We start from the raw sequence: 22,135 nt of genomic DNA on the forward strand, positions 1-22,135 counted from the left end.
CTGTTATGGGCCAAAAGTCTGTGCTCTGTAGACAGTGCTGTTCGTTTGCGAAGCTGTCCTTTTAACTTCAGACTGATCATTGCTTGCAATTTACATTAAGAACTGAAGACTGGTTCTTGTTTATGACAAGAAGCTGAGCAAAGAATGTTGGTTGGGAGTTTAACTTACTCAAAAACAAAAATACTTACTCAAAATTTGAGGCCTCCTTTGTAATTTTGGAAAATTTCCTTCAAGTTGTGCTGTCATATTCTCACTTTCACCCATTCTCTTTGAAGAAAGTATCATTTTATAATGCATGCTATCTTTGGAGAACTGACCCCTTGTGATATTGGATCTTGTACAGAATGTTGAGCCATTTAGTAATGCAACTGCACAAGTGAATATCCTGCCGCATGCTGCTTTGCCACCCACATCGAACACCAAGTGGAGATCACTCATGCAATACCCTTCTCTGGGAGTAGTCAAGTCTTGACTCTCTTCAATTAATACATATGCAGATTTGAAAGAACGACTTCAATGGATACGATTCCTAACTTTTCTTCTTTAAGTCTGTATTCAAAATACACTCCATGGCCACTTTATTAGGTACACAAGTGTACTTGCTCATTAATGCAAATATCTAATCTACCAATCATGTGGCAGCAATTCAAGCATAAAAGCATGCAGACAGTGGCAAGAGGTTAAGTTGCTATTCAGACCAAACATCAGAATGAAGAAGTAATGTGACTCAAGTGACTGTCCGTGGAATGCTTGCTAGTGCTAAACAAAGTGATTTGAATATCTCAGAAACTGCTGATGTCCTGGGATTTTTCATGCACAACAGTCTCTAGGGTTTACAGAGAATGGAGCAAGAAACAAAAAAAAATCCAGTGAGCAGCAATTCTGTGGGTGAAAATAACTTGTTAATGAGAGCGGTCAGGAAGACAGCAGTAACTCAAATAACCATGCATTGCAACAGCGCTGTGCAGAGAGCATCTCTGAATGGATAACCCTTTGAGCCTTGAAGGCTACAACAGTAGGAGACCACACCAGATTCCACTCCTGTATCTAATAAAATGGCCACTGAGTGAACATAATTACTTTGACATTTTGAATTTCTCAAACCAGTTCCTGATATGAAGAGGATAAAATTGTTTCTCCAGAAATATTAAAAATGAAGTTTTGAACACAAAGTAATAATTCTTTTTTTCATGTGCTAGTTTAATAAAAAATACAGACTGGATGCATTTTAACTCAGGGTAAGGAATGTTGTATAGTTAGTAAGCCTTGATGTTATGCTTTCAAGATCTTGGCTTTATACACCAAGGAGCACTCTGCTGACATCGATGCAATCAACCTATTTCTTCATTAGACACTAGGGAGTAGAAAATCATGTTTTCTTCCTTTCATTAACTGTGCAATAAAGTAGTAGCTGTGTGCTGTACACCACATACATGATACTAACTATATTTTGGAAGCAGAGAGATTCAATGCAAGTGTTCTTGGTTGAACCAATATGCATATTAACATAATCTGAATCCAGGTAGTCTATATTTTGTTTAATACACTGATCAAGTCTACTATATATTTATGAAACACACACAAAATGTTCGTGGAATGCAGCAGGCCAGGCAGCATCTATAGGGATGAAGGGTCTCAGCCTGAAACGTCGACAGCGCTTCTCCCAATAGCTTCTTGCTGGCATGCTGTGTTCCACCAGCATTTTGTGTGTGTTGCTTGAATTTCCAGCATCTGCAGATTTCCTCGTGTTTGCCTATATATTTATGATGTGTGATGCTTTTGCATTTCACTGTATCTAATCTCTTGGGAAAACCAAAAATCAAAAAAAAAATCTGGGAATATGGCCAGTGAAAAGGTAAATGGGAATTGTCTCAGGAATCAAAACCAGCCAAGAAATCAGACTGAGTATCAGTGTAGCGGCTGTAAATTCAGTTACCATTGGTATGATGAAGTAGCAACACTCTGAAGCCATTCAATTCCTACATAAAGAACTAGCCTATTCCCACACTTTCAGAATTTAAACCTGCTGTCTGGGTTTCCTCAATCTGTCAAACTGAAACAAGCTATTAATAGTCATATAACTCATTCCTCTGGTTAATTTATATAATTCTATCATATTGTCTGTGCTGCTTTAAAATATTTAGAAACTTTCTAAATAAAAGTCCTGAATAAGCAATTTTTGGTGAGATGGAAAATCAGTATTGTAGCTCTCCTTTGAATCCTTCTGAAGACAATTAAATAATTTATTGTCTGCATGGACTAGACCAGCATCGACTCTGACCAGCATGCCATCAAATTATAGGCAAATCCTTTTAGGTATGTTTATTAGTGGTATATACATACTGTACTTAGCATAAACATTGGTACATTATATGGAAGCATGTAACTGCTAAAGATTCCAAATTATGTACTTGGAGTTATCTAATCACGCTTTTTATTTTTTATTTGTGCTGTTTTTTCCTCAGTCTGGACACATAGTAACATAGATCACTGAAAGTCAATGATTAAATAAGTAAGGCTTTATTAAAATCACCTTAAAGTGCAGAGAATAGACACTTGCAGCATTGGCTTTCACATTAACTTTGGACTGTGAAAAGCAATTGAAAGCTTTCAAGAAACTTCTATGAAGGAATTCAATGTAGAGTACACTGTGAAACACAAGTGCTCCCAGTTCATGGTCAACCCAGTTAGAAAAGTAACTCAGTGTAATATTTCCTTTCTTGTCCATCTGTGAGCATCTGTGGCTGGTACTGTGGGCATGTGTATGAGGTTGTGTTGGTGATTTTGGTAGAGGGTATGAAGGGAATCATCTCAATTCACAACTTTCTTGACATCTGTACATTTGGACGGTGGTGGGAGATTATTTTCAGTCCTTGTCTGAGGGCAGTTTCTATGTTATGTTATGGGGTTGGCCAGCCCAAGCCAGGAATCAAACCAGGAGTGTTCCTGATATGTGTAATTCAGCTGCTGCTGAAATAAGCTAGACAACATATCAAAGAGCTCAGTGGAAAATGGGTGATTTTTGTTTTGAATTATTAAATTAGCCTTCTAGTCTCTTGTCTATCAGGGATTACAAGAAAATGAGAAGATTTCCTATGTTCTGAGAAATCTTAATAGCATCTTGGCTGGAAAGAAAATCACTTTTGCTATTTAAAATCCAATGTATTATGAGATGGTAAAATAGGACAAATATTGACTACAAAGATGGAAAATTGCTTTCTCCAGCAGGTCATCAACTGCCCTTTTTGACTATAATAGCTCAAGAGACTTAACATGCAACATAGATCCAACTAGGATTTCAGGTCTACTTATGACATACGTCCAGGTTCAACATAATGAATAGGATTACTATATTTTTCATTCACGATATTTCAGAATACTGTATCAAGAGCTTACATTGCAAGTATCAGAAGTGGCACATTTTAGATCAGTGGTCTTTGTGGAACTTGGCAGAATTCCTTTATTTTTACGCTGATGTCAGGGCACCTAAACTGCTAACAATGTATTACTTTTGACGCCTAGAATTAATTTAGTCTTTCGCTTTATTCCTAATCCCCTAAAGGTATCCAATCCCAGTTCTGCATAAGGTGAGGTTTAACTCATGAGGCACATGCACATTAAGCCTGAATAAATTCCTTTTGAATTGTTTAATATTGCCTTTGAAGTAGATGAATAAAATGTTATTCCCAGGGGAAGGCTATCAGGAGCAATATTACATACAGAGACGCTTGACAAAGACTAGCAAAGGGATGGGAGCAATCTGACTCATTTCATTTCCACAGTGAAAACCCTGTTTCAACAACCATGAGAGGGTTTCTTCGCTGTCACTGCCTATCTTTTATGTGAATTAAAACATATTGATCGTATTTTCTTTGAACTGCATTGTTGCCAAAAATATTAATGTTATGAATTCAGATTTTCCATTGATATTCATTTCTAAAGCAAAGTGTTAATGTAGCGTTACATTTCTTCTAGCATGAAGCTGGTGTAAAATATGAAACAGTCAGTGGAGCTGTTGTTTTCAGAGAGATCTGTTGTAAATGGTAATGTATAATGCATGGGCTCTTTAGAATTCTTACCAATCATAACCGTTCAGTGCACACAGTTCACATTGATTTCTTTTCAAACTTTCATCACATTTACAGATAAAAAGGACTATCAACAGTTCTGCATGCACGTCTCAGTACAGAAGAGCTGGTGTTTTACTCCAAAATAAATCAGCTTCTTGTTCAATTATTAACAGTCTGCAACTAATTTTATTGTTAACAGCAATGTAAAGCTCCAGTGTATTGATTTAATAGTATTACAATAATACTTAATTCCAGCAGACAACACACTGAGTGACTTTTATTTACACTGGAGCCCAGAATATGATTCTTGCCCTTAATCAATCCATCGCACTGGCAGTTCAGCTGAAATCTTACAACTGACCATTTTGTGAGATGTCAATTTCTTCTACAGCCACTTTTATACTTTTGTTTTGTCTCCTTTTCTTGATAAATAAAACCTTATATGCTCTTTGATATAATCTGCATGAAAATCATTTTTCTTCCATGACACTTTCTGAGCTACATGATCTATGAGCAAAGATCAAGTGCTCTGCTGGATTGGTTTCTTATCCTCCTTTACCTATTTAAAGTGAATTAGCATTCAGTTGCTGCCAGTTGTGGAAAGTTCTGATCCAGGGATTTAATAAATGATCCAAGAGTCATTCTGTGGTGCCATTACTTGAGATTGAGATTACTGTAACTCTAATAAAACAACTGACATTACAGTGCCCTCTCTTTCCCTCCCTCCACCTCCGATTTATGATCTGAGTACAATATGCACATGCTTCTTGCAATAGTCATCTCACTGATAGTTCATTGAGATACAGTCTTTTGATACAAGTGACTCTAACCAAACTACCGACCGTCCTCAGTAGTTCATCTCCAGCATCTGTTGAATCCAGACCAGGTCTCCTTCATTGCCACAGTAACCTCAAACCTGTGAGTTCTTACATTAAGGTGAAAGCCCCTTTCTTGATACAAAAGCTGCAAATGTAATTTTTCATTTGCACTGTTAAGTTTCACCCTACCTCTCCTTCCATGCCGAGCAAACAGGACTTTAGATCAGTAGTTGGCTCACTGGGCATGTTTTGTTAAGCAGTCCCTGCATGGTGGGAGTTGATGACTCTTGATTTCACCTTTTTTGGCACAGAAAAGGTGATACCTGAGCTCATTGACGTTGGTAGTCGATGTTTTTGGGGCATACAGGAGACATGTAAATGCCTCCAGTTTGTCCATCAGTTCTGGGGAGAGGTTCCATTCCTGACCCAACTCTAAGCATCTGTCTTGAGTTTCCCTGTTGCTGGTCAGGAGTTTTAAGGCACTTGTCTTTCCTTTGCCTGCAAAAGCGCTTACAGTGTCACATCCTGTATATGCGTGCCACCCAATGAGAGCCCTACAAACCTCTATGCCAACCGTGGCAGCAACCTCCCTGATGTCTACAAGCCTTGTATGGGTTCTAGTGCCACACTTCTGGAACAATGGGGCCTCAATCTTGTCACAAAATGCTAAAGACATGATAAAGACATCCGTGTCTTTGGAGCAGATCACTACAGTTGCATACAGAATTTTCTCCTGTAGCTTTGCTCTGTACTCCGCCTTCCTCCATTCATGGACTATGAAGCTAATGAGACTGTTTTTGTTACTGACTTTGGTCAGGAAGCTCCTCCACTGCCTCACCATCTGTGTGCTTGTGATACCTTGCCACTCATGACCAGTCTCTTCACCCCGTAGAGATCTTACACTCTTCTTGATAGAGTTCTCCTTGTATGTGTCGAACACGTCTATTCTGCAACTCTGACTGACTTCCCTCTTTGTAAACTTTGTTTACGTTGTAACACTTGATCACTCTGGCCGAGCCGTGATGTGCCTCCAGGAGTCTGTGTGTCTTTGTTCACTGTGGCTTCAATAGCCTGGTCCACAGGGATCTGCCCAAAGGGGTTGTTACTTGACAGCTGCACTGAGAATTGGCCTGTCTTGAAGACCTCATACACAGAAGGATTCTTCTCTGGGAAGTTCATTATCTGAACAAAATAAAGGGACAGATACCTGGCATAATTCATCTTATCATAGGCAAAACACCTTGGGATCATGGTTCTTATAGCATGGAGGTGCAACTCCCAGTCCCCCTAACGAGAGGCACGCAGAAGCCCAAGTACTACGTTCTCTACCATGTCAATGTATGATATCCGGAATGTGGATAGCTCTCCATTTTTGTGACGGAGGTGTTCCAGAAAGTCTGTCCACAGGGTTATCAGCTCAGCAGATTGTTAACTTTGCAGTAGATTGTTCAACTTCTGTTGGTTCAAGTCACTGGCCATGTTGTTCACATGGTCTAAGAATGATTTGAAGAAGCTATCATCACTGCAATGCTATCACATATTTTCTAGCATTAGGGGTGTATACCTTGCCAAAAATCACTGTAAGAATTATTCTCCCCAGATGGTACTGGTGGCCCAAATTTGGGGTCCTGGCTCACAGACTATATACTGTATGTAATGCAAACAGTTCTTCAGGTATAACATAGTTTCAATTGTAGTATCCCTTTAGATAGCTAAAATGTTCTAATTAATTACAACATGAAACTCTGACAATTAGCATTTCTGAAGTTTGTGGTTATAGAGACCTAATAGCCTGATCTTTGTATATAACTATATTTTGTGTATCATTGACGTGGATAGTCAAAAACCACAGGGGGTTAGAGGGAAAAATAAATGGGTAAACTTAGCCAATGCATGTCTCCTCTCATAAGTTGAATACTAACTAAGCCTTTGAATCTTTCATGAGAAACTAGGATATTAAACTTTCTGAATGTGTTCATCTTTACTGTAAAGACACCTGGCCATTTTAATGTGGGCATTGTTAGCCACTCTTTCTGCATCATCTACAACTTTCGTTATCCACCAGAGACCCAATTCGAACATTAAGTAATCAATAGTCCACTGCAATATTCTTCAAATTATACATCATTCATGCATCTTTTATCTTGTTAAAAGAGCTGATAAAGATTTTATTTCTCAGATTTATAATTCACTATATTCTTTCAGAAACTTTTTTTTAAAGAAGAGCAACTTGTTAACACATATTCAGAGTATTTGGAATAACAGTTACTAATCATAACTCTTTGATAAAATCTGCTTCTGTCAACATAAATTCAACATGAATATCCTTACATTCAACTTGAATCACTTGAGACCTCACAGTGCTTTCATTTTGTTACTTGTTTCTTGCTTGTGCCTTTCAATTTTGTTTCTGGCACCAAGCACTGTCCAGAAGTTAAAAGGCACTTGAGAGCCTTTTGTGGATTTGCATTTCAATCAATTTCCAGCCTTCCTCATTTAATAATTCCTGGTCTTTTTCAAATAACATTGAGGTTTATACTTTTGTCATTATTCTAGTTTTACCTTTAACTTGAACAGTAAGATCAGTTCTGCGTTTTAATTGAAAACATAGAATTTCAGTGCTCACTCTATAGTGTCTCATCAACACTAGAGAGAAGCATAAAGAAAACACAGATGAATTGTGATTCAATTAAAACAAAGAAACAGGACAAAGAGAATCAAGTAATTCAAAATATGAGGAAATAACTGAAAAAAAACTTCCAGAACCATAAGACGACATTGTGCTGGTGGCCATGGAGAGGTACTAGCTACATCAGTATGCAGGTCAGACTTTTCCTCACTACTGTGCCTGCACATTCCAAGGTAATAGTCAGGATTGAACCCAAGGCACTGTTCCCTCTAAGATGCATAGGTGCGGACCATGCAGTAAATTCAGTGTTTCCACACACAGCCTTTGTTGCCACACTGCATGAATTTTCTTTATATATTGTTAATGTGATTTTGTGATTAATTTTGAAATCTACGCTAATGTCTCATGTCTTATGTCTTATGGTCTTATCCTATGTCTTACGGTCTTATAAGTGTATGGGGTTGAGTGGGTTCTGGGATCAGCCATGATGGAATGGCGGAGCAGACTCGATGGACTAAATGGCTTAATTCTGTTCTATGTCTTATGGTCTTGTGGTCTAATTATAAAATACACTGAAATTAATTATGTGCTAATGAATATAATCCTTAAGTTTTCCAAAAATGAATGTCCCAAAACCTTTACTTTGAAACATTTTAGAGCTTAAATGTATTTACATTGTCAGTGTTTCAAATTACAACACTGTTCCAAATTTGTAATACTAAACACAGATTGAAAGTTAGTAGGGCTTAGCAATACCATTTATTGGAGTGACAAAGTGAAAGTTCAGCTTGCATCCCTAAGCTCTGACATCAACCCTGCACCAATTATTTGATTCATTCAATGTGTGTTTATCACATTTATAGATTTCCTGACAATGAGTTAAAGGAATGGCAAGCTTTTGACTATGTTGCAATTCCAAATGCAACCAGTTTTGAATCTGGACAAAACAATGTTGTATGACGGACAAAAAAAATACTCAACTACTATCATCAACTATGACATAAGCATTACCCCAAAAACTATCACAGCAATACCATGATTTCAAATCTGTCGGTTCTAAGAATGTTAAGACTGATTCAATTAAAACATTCACTGATACAATGAAGAATTTGAAGAACTGTCAATTCTTGTTGACATCACTGGAACATTTCAAGCTTCTAATGCTGACTGTGAATGTGGATTCAGTCTTATAAATTCAATCAAATGTAATTCCAGAAACAGACTAGAAGTTGAACCCTTGGATAATCTAATGAGGATTAAGACATATCTTTCATCTGGCTGGAAAATTAATCTGGACAATGTTTATAGACAATGGATTTGTAATACAGACAGACAAGAAAAAGTTTATGAAATGTGAAAGGTTTTTTTTTGTTGTACTGTATTTCATTATAGCCTTCATTTAATAAATGAAATCAAAAGTACGTGATTTTTCAATTTTAATTCTAAATATTCACAGCATACATATATAAAAAATAAAGTGTCATGCAGTTTTCAGCCATGTAAAAAATTCCTACTTAGAGCTGGAAGAAAAAAATTTGAGGGAACATTCACTCAGGGTCAGATGCTATCAAGTCTGATTCCCTGATCCACACCTTGATTCACTATTGAAGGTCAACCACTGCTTTGCATTGTCATGAACTGAACAAGCTTAACTTTGTGCCACCACTGCTGCAATATTTAGCATAGCCTCATACATTTGAAAGGGGTTTTATGTGAAGATATGTTTTATTCCCTTTTGTTACATCATTATTTTCTGTTAATTTATGTAATGAATGCTTTAAAGATGCTTTAGATAAATATATTATCTCTTAATTTTTCTTTAGTATTTGAAATAACTTAAACCTATTCCAAGTGTTTGTAGATGTTCCTAACTGTAGACATTTGGAGACAATTAAATAGCCCTTTGTCCATTTTAGCTGTTAAAGGGCCATCAGGGTTGTTAGATGCTTACAAACCAGGATTCACCATAAGAAACATAGTTGGTAACAGCAAATAACTCCACTTTGCAATGGGGTACTACGGTTGAAGATCATTTAGACCCACTTGGCTGCATAGGTTAGTACAGTCATGGCCATTATAGGATGATGTAATGAGGATGGTGGCAGAAAGGGTTGATAGGTTGAGGCAAGAATTGGTGAGTATGTACAGGCCAGATCAAATGCAATCTAGTCTGTATCTGAGACAATATTAGATGTGATTAACCAGCATGCAAGATATTTTCTAAACCAGCTGGCTATGATTGTATTAAACATGCACAAGAAGCCCAAAGTTTTTCACATTATATTGAAGGGCATATAATATTGGAGAATTAACTAAAAAATTGGTAATTTATGATCCAATATCTTGCCATCTCAAAGTGTATATCTCATAATAAGCAAGTACCAACATTAGTGGTGGATAAATAGCAGTTTAATCCATTGGTGATCGTATCATGTTTATCTAATGGTAATATGCTACTGTGTGACACTGTCTATGGATTCAAATGTATCTGTTCTGCATTGCTGGAAATATCACTGGGATAGATAAAACAAAGGTGTTTCATTTTGAGCAGGAGCATAAACACAGCAGGAGATAATATGACACAATTTTTATAGCATACATAAAATAAATTTGGATATCGTGATGGTCCTTGGATCTAAACCAACCAATCAGCAATGACTTGCATAAGAATGATATTTTTCATGTATCATGATTCCTTAAACCTCAGTATTTGTGAAATGCTTTCACTTCAGCTGGGAGGTAAAGAACATGCCTGAACTGTTGATTTTTTTAACATTATTTTCTTTTATTAGGCATGGGAGAATATGTGCATTAGTCAGAAGAAATAAGATAATCCGTGTCTCATGTACAGTTGGATCACAGTGCATTTCCATGCAAAGAATATTATTTATGGACTGTAACATTTATATAAATCTGGGTAGTACATTTCTAAAAATATTTAACATACTTTGGAATATATTTGAAACTTAGAGGTGGTGAGGAACCAGCATATAGGAGAAAGATTGAAAATTTGGCAGAGTGGTGCCACAACAATAACCTCTCTCTCAATGTCAGCAAGACCAAGGAGTTGATTATTGACTTCAGGAGGAGGAAAACCCAGAGGCTCATGAGCCAGTCCTCATTGGAAGATCAGAGGTAGAGAGGCTCAGCAACTTAAAATTCCTCAGTGTTATCATTTCAGATTACAATTATGAAGAAAGCACGATAGTGCCTCTACATCCTTAGAACTTTGCGAAGGTTCAGCACGACATCTCAGATTTTGACAAATTTCTATAGATGTGTAGTGGACAGTATATTGCCTGGCTGCATCACAGCCTAGTATGGGAACAACAATGCCCTTGAACGGAAAATCAAACAAAAAGTAATGGTTAAGGCCCAGTCGTTCGCGGGTGAAGCCCTCCGCACCATTGAGTACATCTACATGGAGTACTGATGCAGGAAAGCAGCTTCCATCATCGGGGTGCCCACCACCCAAGCCATGTTCCCTTCACTGCTGCCATCAGGAAGAAGGTACCAGAACCTCAAGACTCCCACCTCCAGATTCAGGAACAGTTATTGTCCCTCAGTCATCAAGCTCTTGAACCAGAGGTGAAAACTTCACTCAACTTCACTTGCCCCATCACTGAACTGTTCTCACAACTTCGGGGTTCACTTTCAAGGTCTCTCCATCTCACATTCTAGATGTTTATTAATTGTGTATTTAATATTATTTCTTTTTTCTTTTGTATTTGCACAGTTTATTCTCTTTTGCTTATTGATTGCTAGTCTGTCCCGTTGGGTGTGGCCTTTCATTGATTCCATTGTTTCTTGGATTTAGTGTGTGTGCCAACAAATCTCATGGTTGTATGTAATGCTCTATATGTATTTGTGCTGCCTTTATGGCAGTTATTTAGTTTATAATATTTTCGCGTAGTAATTTGTTAGCATTTTTTTAGTTAAAGTTAGGATTGTTTAAATCAATTGATTTGTCTGTAATACATCGCGGCTGCGATGACGTCACATCCGGGTTCGCCGCGTCTTGTGGGGAATTACCGGTTTGAAATTCACGCAAGGGTGGGGGTCACTCACATGTGCCACCATAACGCTGACTAGGGTCTCTCTATGCACCAAAGACACAGTGAAAGCAACGCTGTAAGTCATTAGATAATCGATATTTCGAGTTAAAATGTTAACGCCGATTCTGTTAAAAGTAACGACGGTCGGTAAGGTTTACCTTTTCGTCAGTTAAAGAGTCGGGATAGTTTGTATTGAAGTGTATCTAAAGCAGCCAATGGAGCAGCTAGATTCTGACTGTATGCTGCACTTTAATGTAATGTAGTTATTGTAGTTTTACCTTTGCAAGTATTCACAATGTAAATGTGATATTTAGAAGGAAACAAACACTGTACCAATCCTGTATTGTTTTTCAACAGTTTTCACCATGCGTTAATGTGAAGAGTGAACAGTAAATGGTTAATCTTACTGCGGTCTCGTTTGCATTGATTCTGGTTTATCTCGACGTTTACCTCGGCGTTACTTCACACCCGAGCGAGAACGTTACAGTATTTTGATAATAAATTTACTTTGAATTTGAACTTTGAAAAAGCAGTCAGAAATTTGGTCATGAAGTACAATCTTTCTTTAGAGTTACATTTATGTATGCTTCCAGAGAAGAAGATACTTATACTGCATTCTGGGTCTCATTCTTGGCTGCCACTCCAGATGTTGAGCTGGACAATAATGGAAAAGCCATTTTATGTACCAGATTCAATGGTCTAATGTTGTAATGCATTAGTTGTAATTCTTGCTTTAAGCAGTTCCAGGTCAAGCTATTCCAGAGCCAGTGGGTTATAGGTCACTGTTTGTTCCTTAGCTGCAAAATTTAAAGAGTGCGGCACAGGGAACCTGGCTCAGGTAGATTTGCTTTGAGTTGTTTACCTCAGCTAATCTTAGTGTGCAAATGCTCCTACTTCAAACTAAGCCCACCTTTACCTGCACACAGCCCGTGCACTCAACCCCAGTTATTCAACAGCACCCACCTATGGTCAACTGAATGCTCACCCTTTGAGACACCTGAACGCTGATTTGCTCACCCATTATCTCAGTGGCACTCACCAACCATAACTGCCATTTGCAGACTTCGATGTACTGACTCCCAGCAGGGAGCATTTTCCCTGACTTAGTGACTACCAACATTTAACCTTGAGCAGCACCCCGCCACCCCCCCCCCCCCGCATTTCAGGCCACAGCGCTGTGTAAATTCTGCTAACCCCACCCCTTCTTCCATCCCTACACCTCCAGACTCCCTCGGCCCAGCCTTAGCCCCAGTATCAGGAGTTTTATTCTGCATTTACTACACCGGTGAAACACTATGTCGGAGGAACTTCTCACTTGTAAGATTGATTCAGTAACATCTGACATCCTGGGCTTTAGGACATTGTTAAATTTCCACACAGGGGACAAGACCAACAGAGCCACTAGTAAATTTTGAGTATTTTATCCAATACAGCTCATGTTTAATTCATCTCATCGGAGTGAATGAGCCAGGTTTGCTAACTTGAATGACCTCAGCTGCAGAAACTGTCAGCCACACCGGTCTGTGGATATGTAAATAACAAAAGCTTGATTGATTAAACCTGACACCAAACTAGAACAAATGCAAATGATACAAGCAGACAGTTAGTGTTACTGGAAACCTATAAATATAAACACTCTGAGCCTATACCACTTTGACATGAAAAGAGGTTTTTACTGGTATGAAGTTTTATTAAATGATCATGTCTTAAGCAATATTCAACTGTCACAGCAGGTTCATTACTGTTCCCCTGTTCATCTAATGATCTTACTGATGCTTTATTGTACAAATTAATAGAAATTCCCACACTGATTAATTCTGTATCTTTACTTGCATTGCAGGCGTTGAGGTGTCTCTACAGAAAGTGCTGACTGAAGCCTCGGAGACTTGCACGCAGGAGTGCCTCGTCCTCGGTCACTCTGACAACTGTTGGATGCCCCCATCGCTGACTCAGTGCCAGCAGCCAAACCCTCCCCTGTCATCCATCGGATTTCAGCAGAGCTGGGCAAGAGGCGGCAGGTCAGAAGGGCGGCACACCCTAGGGAGGACCAGCAGCAAGGACGACCTCGATAAAGGCCAAGGTAGTGGCAGGCAACAGCTGTACAATGGCTCGGAGAGACAGTCCAGCGCCGAGGATCCTGTGAAGGTCATTCCCCTGGCAAACTTTACACCGGCCCAACAAGGGTCCGTGTCTGGCAGCAACTCTACCTACGTTCATGAGCACCAACTTTAGAAAACACCTCAAGCAACCTTCGGCAAGCACTGAAGCCAAAATGTACATAGCCACTGCTTTCAGTCCACGTGGAGCCAACATGCCAGATTAGGAGAGCTGGCTTGCGGTACAGAACATCTGCAAACAACTGTATGCTTTAGTAAGGCAGGCCTTCTGTGTGAGTACAATTTGAATCTGCGAATCAACAGCTTCTTCTGCCATTTCATTACAAGCAACAACAAAAAATGGTGGAAATATTTTCATGGGTTGTTAAATTGCACCAAAGTCAATGGCAAACTGGAAGGAACTATCTTTCTGGGGCTCATAATGTCAGACAAACCTGGACATCCAGCATGTAAACAAACTGATTGAAAGCAATATTTTTACTTTCAATGATCTTCTCAAAGCAGTTTTACCTGCCTAAATGTACAATTGCAATTCTTTGATGTGTTATAATTAAAGGCTCCCACTCGGCTGTACAGCGATGATTTGCATGAATCATCTGTTTTGAAGAAAAACACGATGATGTACACAAGGTCTTTACCATGGAACTCTATAAACTCTGTCAGTTCTACTCTGGTCAGGGATGAGAATACATTCATTCAGCACGTGATCTGGTGATATCATGTTTTTTTCCTATCACTGGGTGATGTATCTGCTCAAAACATGAGCACAGCTTTGTATTAAATAGCACTCCATTCAGGAACTCATCTCAGTAAGAAGGTCCAGCAGGTTTGAGGAACAACCTTTCTTGGCCTTAGAGCCACAATATCTGGTGTTCAACCCTTGAACAATCAAATATAAAATTCTTTGCAATGTAGGTCTTTTTAATGTCAAAAGGATTGAATGCCATTATGTGTGCAACTCACATAGAATATATGTAGAATAGTTTGAAGCTGATGTATCAGAAATATAACATGCATTTTATACTTAAAACTTATATACTTATAGGTAAATTGGAAGTGATCTGATATTTCTATATTGTATCTTTGATTTCTGAATTAGATTGGAGCACAGATTGCTCATCTTAAAGTGGGATACTCTGCTTAAAATCTTAAAGGAGTTTAAATCTTACCAGCTCCTGCAAGGTAAATTGTTGAACTCTCTGGAGCATTACTGTGTCTTATAGCTGAATCCTGCAGGACATTCGCAGGTGCTCTAAAATATGTAACTGATGAGAGGGGTAGGTGAAGTTTGACACTGACCTTCAAGTTGCACCTGCAAATTATACTGAAGAATTGAAGCACTACCCTCTCCACTTAGAAGTTCACATTTTAATACCAAATGGCTTGCTACTATCTTGTGAGGTGAAAGGAGGAACCTCATGTTTGTTATTATGTCAAATCAGGTAACATGCACAATTTCCAGATTATCTGGATGTATGACAATCGAAGGAAGCATTCAGCAAGGGAAAGGGGAGGAAAATAAAGACTTTATGGAGTTTTATTTGGGATTACTGTATGTAGAGTTTATCTAACTAGTCATGCAAAGCTATAAAAAATACTACATTAAATCTGCTGTATGATGACTGCTTGTAATACAATGGAATTTGCTATGTATATTAGATGTGGGGAATTTTTGCACCATAAAATGGTGATTATGCAGAAAGCTTATTGTGCTGTTTATGTGCCCAAACAGGTATAGGTAGCATTGTAATTTGTCAAATGTTGTCTCACGGTAATCTGTTCAAATCACAGGCAGTTACAGTGTGCAAAAGAGCGCCACCTTATTAAACAGTTACTTTAATCACTGAATGATGAAAAAGCATTAAAAATGTCTTGTCTAATAATTTTAACTATTTCTTGGTAGTGCTGGTAGTTTTAGGATATGAGAATATTTGTTATTATTTGTGCAAAGCATTGCAGTTAAAATTGCATGTTATCAATGAACAATGGTTAACCCTTCCAGAACTGACTTTGCCGATGAATTACCTGTAGGTTGATGACTTGCTTGAAAAAAAATATTTAGGAAGTGGGGAGGGGGGGAAATCAATAGGAATTGATGTTGTTCACTGTGGTTTGTGTTGAACTGTGGATATCTTACAGAATCCCAGAATCTGGATTGGTAAATGTGGGTAAAATATAGCACCAGGTTAGACAGTGAACTCTAACCACAAGAGGAAATTTGTTGGCCTGAAGTAATTGTTATTCTTTTAACACAGTCTTTAATTTTGCCATGCCATGTCTTATTTTAACTCATCTCCTCCTGCAACAAGATTGGTTGATTTTGTACGCGCTCTCTGCAGAAGTGAGCAGTGAGGAGGAGAAACAGGAAATAGGTAAAGTGCAAACATTGGCTAAAGCAATGCACCAAAATCATCATTGCTCATCATTGACACACTGCATTCACTTTTAAGCTGTAAGTTGCGTTCACTCCCAGACAATGGCTATTTCTCAGACGCCCACTTGAGTGAATTCACCCTGCACAATAACTGCTAGTGCGGCTACCAGAAGACATTGGCTAATGTACATGGAAGGAACCAAGGAAAAGGAGGAGGCTATTAGATCTGTAATCTTGTTCCACTGAAATCAGTTCATAGTTGATACATATCTCAACTTTGCCTGCCTGCTTTGGTTCTGTAATGATGAATTAGAGTACATCTCTTCTCCAATACAAATACATGAAATGCAGTTTCAACATTTTCTATTGGTCTTTAGTGGAAAAATTCAAGATTTTCTTCTGCTTTTGTGTTAAGTACACCAGACATTAGCACTAAACTGCTCAGCCATAATTTTACATTTGCCTCCTCTTGTTCTATGCTGCTCTACAGAATGAAATATATTTCTAGTCTATGCAACCTTTGCTCGTAATTTCCCTCAGTAATCACTCTGAGTCTCTCTTATGGTCCTTCAAAGGCTGAAATTCTTGCTGCCTAAGATTAATGCATTGCTCTGAATGGGCACTAACCACAGCTTTATAAATCCAGTATCATAATTTCCATCTTTTTTCATATTTCAGTACCTCCCTCCCAAACATAAAGGCTGATGTGTATTAATGGACCTTTTTAATTATTATATGGACACTTCAAAAAAGGGGGCAATTGCAATTATACTAAGTCTTATATTAATTATGTTGGGAGGATAATAATTGTCCTGTGTTAAGCTGGCTTAGCCATAAATCATAAATGTATCTTATATAGCAAGCTATGCAAAAAAATAAAGGCATGCTGAACAACAATTGGCAAAGGACTGCATTACTTTCAGGTAAAAAAGGAGGAAATATAGGAAAATGTAGCTAATGTGAGAAAAACCACAATTCTTGGTATCCACAGTAGCCTTGTATGCCCTAAAGGAAGTATGTCAAGTGGTGGTGCTATATCAGTCCTTTAAGGGTTAATACACTTTAAAGTATTTATTTTGTAACTTTTTTGTTTCCAAAATAAAGTAGAGGTTGCGGATACATTAATTACTTGTGGACTGACATTTAAAGATTGTTTTAAAATATATATCATGGCTTTTTAATGTCACTTTCCATTCTCCTGTTCAATATGTTTTGCAAAATAAATAATGTGATTCCTTGGGATGTGTTCGTTGTGATTGACTTTAACTTGAGTATGTAACTTGAATTCAGGGCATGTGTCATGTGAGAGACTGAGAGACTCTTATTTTCACCAAGGAATTTATTTTTGAATATCTAACCTTATGGAGTTAAGACAGGCAAATCCCTAGATGTAGGTTTAATTTGCTGAAGTAACTGCTTATGGTTACAGCGTTTCGATTTGCTGCTGCTTTATGATAGGTTGACAGTCTGATGTGAGGGGATTAAGTATTGACTGGTGCCCACTTCATATCCCAACTGTCTATGATACAAAAACCTCACATGTAACTATTCACATCACCCACAGAGAGTTCAGATTTGAAACAGACCATCATTTCATTGCATCTTTCACCTTCACTTCGCCTTAATATTTTTGGTTCACCCTGAATTTTCAGAAACTCAGAAGTAAATATTTTGGTAATTCTAATAAGAATTAGTGGATAATATAATCATAGAAAAGTACAGCCCAGAAACAGGCTCTTTGGCTCATCTAGTCCATGCCGAAACGATTAAACACTGCCTACTCCCATCGACCTGTACCGGGACCATAGCCCTCCATCCATGTACCTATGCAAACTTCACTTAAATGTTGAAATTCAGCTCGCATGCGCCACTTGTGCTGGCAGCTCATTCCACACTCTCACAACCCTATGAGTGAAGAAGTTTCCCTTATGTTCACCTTAAACTTCTCACCTTTCACTCTTAACCTATGACCTCTGGTTGTAGTACCACCCAATCTCAGTGGAAAATCTCCCTATCACTACGCCTCATAATACCCCTATCAAATTTCCTCTCAGTCTTCTACATTATAAGGAATGTAGTCCCAGCCCATTCAATCTTTCCTTATAACTCAGGTGCTCCAGACCTGGCATCATTCTTGTAAATTTTCTCCATACTCTTTCATCCTTGTTTACATCTTTCCCTATATCTTTCCAACATTATTTATATTCATAAAGGGCTATTTGCTCCGTTTGTTTTCATTGATTTTGCACCACAAGGTTCAGGAACAGTTATTACTCCTCAGCCATCAAGCTTTTGAATCAAAAGGGATAACTTCACTCAACTTCATTCACTCCAAAACTGAACTGATGTCACAATCTATGGATTCATTTTCAAGGACTCTTCTACTCATGTTCTCAATATTTATTGCTTAGTTATTTATTATTATTATTATTATTATTATTTTGTTCTTTTCTTTTTTATATTTGCATAGTTTGTTGTCTTTTGCACATTAATTGTTCACCTTTGTGTGTGCGTTTTCTCATTGTGTTTTTTAAATTCTATTTCTTTTCATTGTAGTCTATTTATTTACTGTGAATGCCTGCAAGAAAATGAATCTCAGCGACTATATGGTGACATATATGTTCATAAATAATAAGTTTACTTTGGTACTTTGTGATCTTCTTGGACATACAAAAAATAAACACAATCCCCAGTTTTGTAGAGTTTTAGATATTCTTGCTCCATTGCTCTTCCAGTCTTTCTTTTTCTTTCCCACAATAATATATCTTTATCTTCCACCTTATATTTATCTCTAAGTATGCGTGGCCTTATCTCCTCCTTAGTCAACATACTCTTTCTCATCCATCACAATATACTTTTCTCCTCTCCCTATTCATCTTAACACATTGCAGCAACCATCATCATAAGCCCATAAGATCATAAGATGTACAAATAGAGTTAGGCCATTTGGCCCATCGTGTTTGCACCACCATTTCATCATGAGTGTTTTGTTTTCCTCTCAGCCCTGATCTTCTATCTTCTCTCAATTTACCTTCACGTCCTGTCTACTCAAGAATCTATCAACCTCTGCCTTAATGAATTCCACAGATTCACCTCTCTGGCTGAAGAAATTCCACCTCATCTCCACTCTTAATGAACATCCCTTTATTCTGAGGTTGTGTCCTCTGGTATGAAACCCCCCTCCCCACCATAGGAAACATTCTCTCCACATCTACTCTATCATTCTTCTGAATTCCATTGAGTACAGAGTCATCAAATGCTCCTCCCATGTTAAGCCTTTCAATCCCAGAATGATCTTTTTGATCCTCTTTTGAATGCTCTTCAATGTCAGCACATCCTCTCTTAGGTAAGGGGCCCAAAATTGCTCACAATGTCCCAAGTGAGGCCTCATCAGTCCTTTATAAAGACTCAACATTACATCCTTGCTTTTATGTTCTATTTCTTTTGAAATGAATGATAACATTGCATTTGCCTTCCTTACCACCAACTCAACCTGCAAATTAGCCTTTGGAATATCCTGCACCTAGACTCCCAAGAACCTTTGCACCTCAGATTTTTGAATTTTCTCTCCATTTAGAAAATAGACTGTGCTTTTATTTCTTCTACCAAAGTGCATGACCATATACTTCCCAACACTGCATTCCATCTGCCACATCTTTGTCCATTCTCCTAATCTGTCCAAGTCCATCAATAGCCTCCCTGCTTCCTCAAAGCTACCTGACTCTCTACCTATCTCTGTACCATCTACAGACTTGGTCTCAAATCCATCAATTCCAATATTCAAATCATTGACATATAACATAAACAGTAGTAGTCCCAACACAAAACCCTGTGGAACACCACTAGTCACTGGCAGCCAGCCAGAACAGGCTCCCTTTATTTCCATTCTTTACTTCCTGCTAATCAGCCAATTCTCTATACATTCTAGTACCTTTCCTGAAATATCATGGGTTCTAAACTTGTGAAGCAGCTTCATGTGCAGTACCTTGTCAATGGCCCTCTGACAATCCAAGCACACAACATCCATCAATTCTCTTTTGCCTATCATGCTTGTTATTTCTTCAAAGAATTCCAACAGATTTGTCAGGCAGGATTTTCCCTTGAGGAAACCACACTGACTATGGCCTATGTATCATGTCCCTCCAAGTACCCCAAAACCACAGCCTTAACAATTGACTCCAACATCATTCCAGAATCTATTATTTCTTGAAAGGTCATTACCAAAACTTCCAAACCTCTTTCAGAATCCTGGGATTTTATCTATCAGTTCTTCAGACTTTTTAGTTTCCCAAGCACTTTCACCCTAGTAATAGCCACTTGACACAATTCTGCCCCCGACACTCTTAAACATCCGGTGTACTGCTGATGTCTCCCACAGTGAAGCTCTTCACATCACTCTACATATAGCTTTACTTCAGTACACCAGCATCGCTCTAAACTATCCTTCTGCTCATAACCCCCAACAATGCATTGCTGCTTCTATCTACGCTAGTATAGCGGTTAGCACAATGTTATTACAGCTCAGGGCATCAGAATTCAGATTTCAATTCTGGTGCCATCTATGGTAAAAGCAGATTGTGCAATCTCCATGTGGTTGTGTGGGTTTCCTCCGGGTGCTTCAGTTTCCTCCCACAGTCCAAAGATGTTCTGGTTAGTATGTCAATTGATTATTGTAAATCGTCCTGTGATTAAATAGGTGGGTTGCTGGGTGGCATGGCTAGAAGCACCTGTTCTATGTTGTATCTTTAAATTAAATAAATAATAAATAACAATAAATGAATGAATGAATAAATAAATAAATAAATCCCTTTATGAAAGTGTCACCCTGCTAATTCCTCCAAGGAATTGTGGCCGCAGTCTTTATGTATTTTATATATATATATATAGAGCAGCTCATTCAATTCTATAGTTTTGTTTGCAGTTCAGCAAATCGGTGCTTTGCTGTGGAAGCTCTGAGATTAGGTCCAGAGGATATCACTGCAGCAGGTCCTGGGTGGGGGTGGTGTGGGGGATGACCCAAGACTTGGACAATTTAAATGCTGGGTCAGATAGACTGAAAAGGAAGGTTGTCGGAACTGGAACCGAGGGTCGAGTTGGTTCTGCTCCATGGCTTTTTACTCAGCTCTCCTTTACATTGAGGCTGAGCTGTGAGACTGCTCTGCCTGCGACATGCTGGGGATTTATCTATCCTAATTTACCTCAGAACTGCAAAACACCTCCTCTTCTGTAATCTGTATAGGGTTCATGATTTTGATGCTACTTTGCCTCACTTCTATAGACTCTGTGTCCATCTCCTGAATAAATACTGATGCAAAAAAAAAACTTTTAAGATCTCTCCCATTACTTTTGGCTCCACACATGGATTACCATTCTGTTCTTCCAGAGGACCAATTTTGTCCTTTGCAATACTTTTGCTTTAAGATATCTGTAGAATCTCTTAGGATTCTCTTTCACCTTGTCTGCTAGGGCAAACTCATATCTTCCTTTAGCCCTCTTGATTTCTTTGTTAAGCATTCCCTTGCATCTCCTATACTTCACAAGCACCCCATTCCCTGCACTTTCATGTTTTTTTCTAATCAAGGCTTAAGTATCATTTGAAAACCAAGGTTCCTTTACACCTGTTACCTTTACATTTTATTCTGACAGAAACATGAAAGCTCTGTACTCTCAAAATTTCACTTTTGAAGGGCTCCCACTTACCAAGTACACACTTGCCAGAAAACAGACTCTCCCAATCCACACTTGCCAGCCCATTACTAATACCACCAAGATTGGCCTTTGTCCAATTGAGAATCTCAACACATGGACCAGACCTCTGCATTTGCATATTTCCTTTGAAACTAATGACATTATGATCACTAGTTGAAAGTGTTCCCCTAAATAAACTTCTATCACCTGCCTTGCCTCATTTCCCAATATCCAATCAAGTATCACACATTCTCTCATTGGGACTTCTACATACTGATAAAAGAAATTTCCATGAACACGTTTAATAAACACTATCCTATCTAGTCCTTTTACAGTATGGGAGGCCCAATCAATATGTGGAAAGTTGAAATCACCTACTATAAC

At 38.3% G+C, this 22,135-nt stretch overlaps 1 protein-coding gene across 4 annotated transcripts in view; it reads left to right on the forward strand.

Annotated features, from left to right (window-relative positions):
• Positions 1-17,258, forward strand: part of pcdh11 (protocadherin 11) — a 798,581-nt gene extending 781,323 nt beyond the window's left edge. For all 4 annotated transcript variants that reach the window (XM_073058401.1, XM_073058403.1, XM_073058404.1 and 1 more), the window contains one exon: positions 13,413-17,258. In XM_073058401.1, coding sequence (XP_072914502.1) covers positions 13,413-13,804 — 392 coding nt within the window. In that variant the 3' untranslated portion in view covers positions 13,805-17,258. The remainder of the gene's footprint in view (positions 1-13,412) is intronic.
• The last annotated feature ends 4,877 nt before the right edge of the window (positions 17,259-22,135 follow it).

Source organism: Hemitrygon akajei, chromosome 10 (genome assembly GCF_048418815.1).
Source record: "Hemitrygon akajei chromosome 10, sHemAka1.3, whole genome shotgun sequence".
Classification (NCBI taxonomy): Eukaryota; Metazoa; Chordata; class Chondrichthyes; order Myliobatiformes; family Dasyatidae; genus Hemitrygon; species Hemitrygon akajei.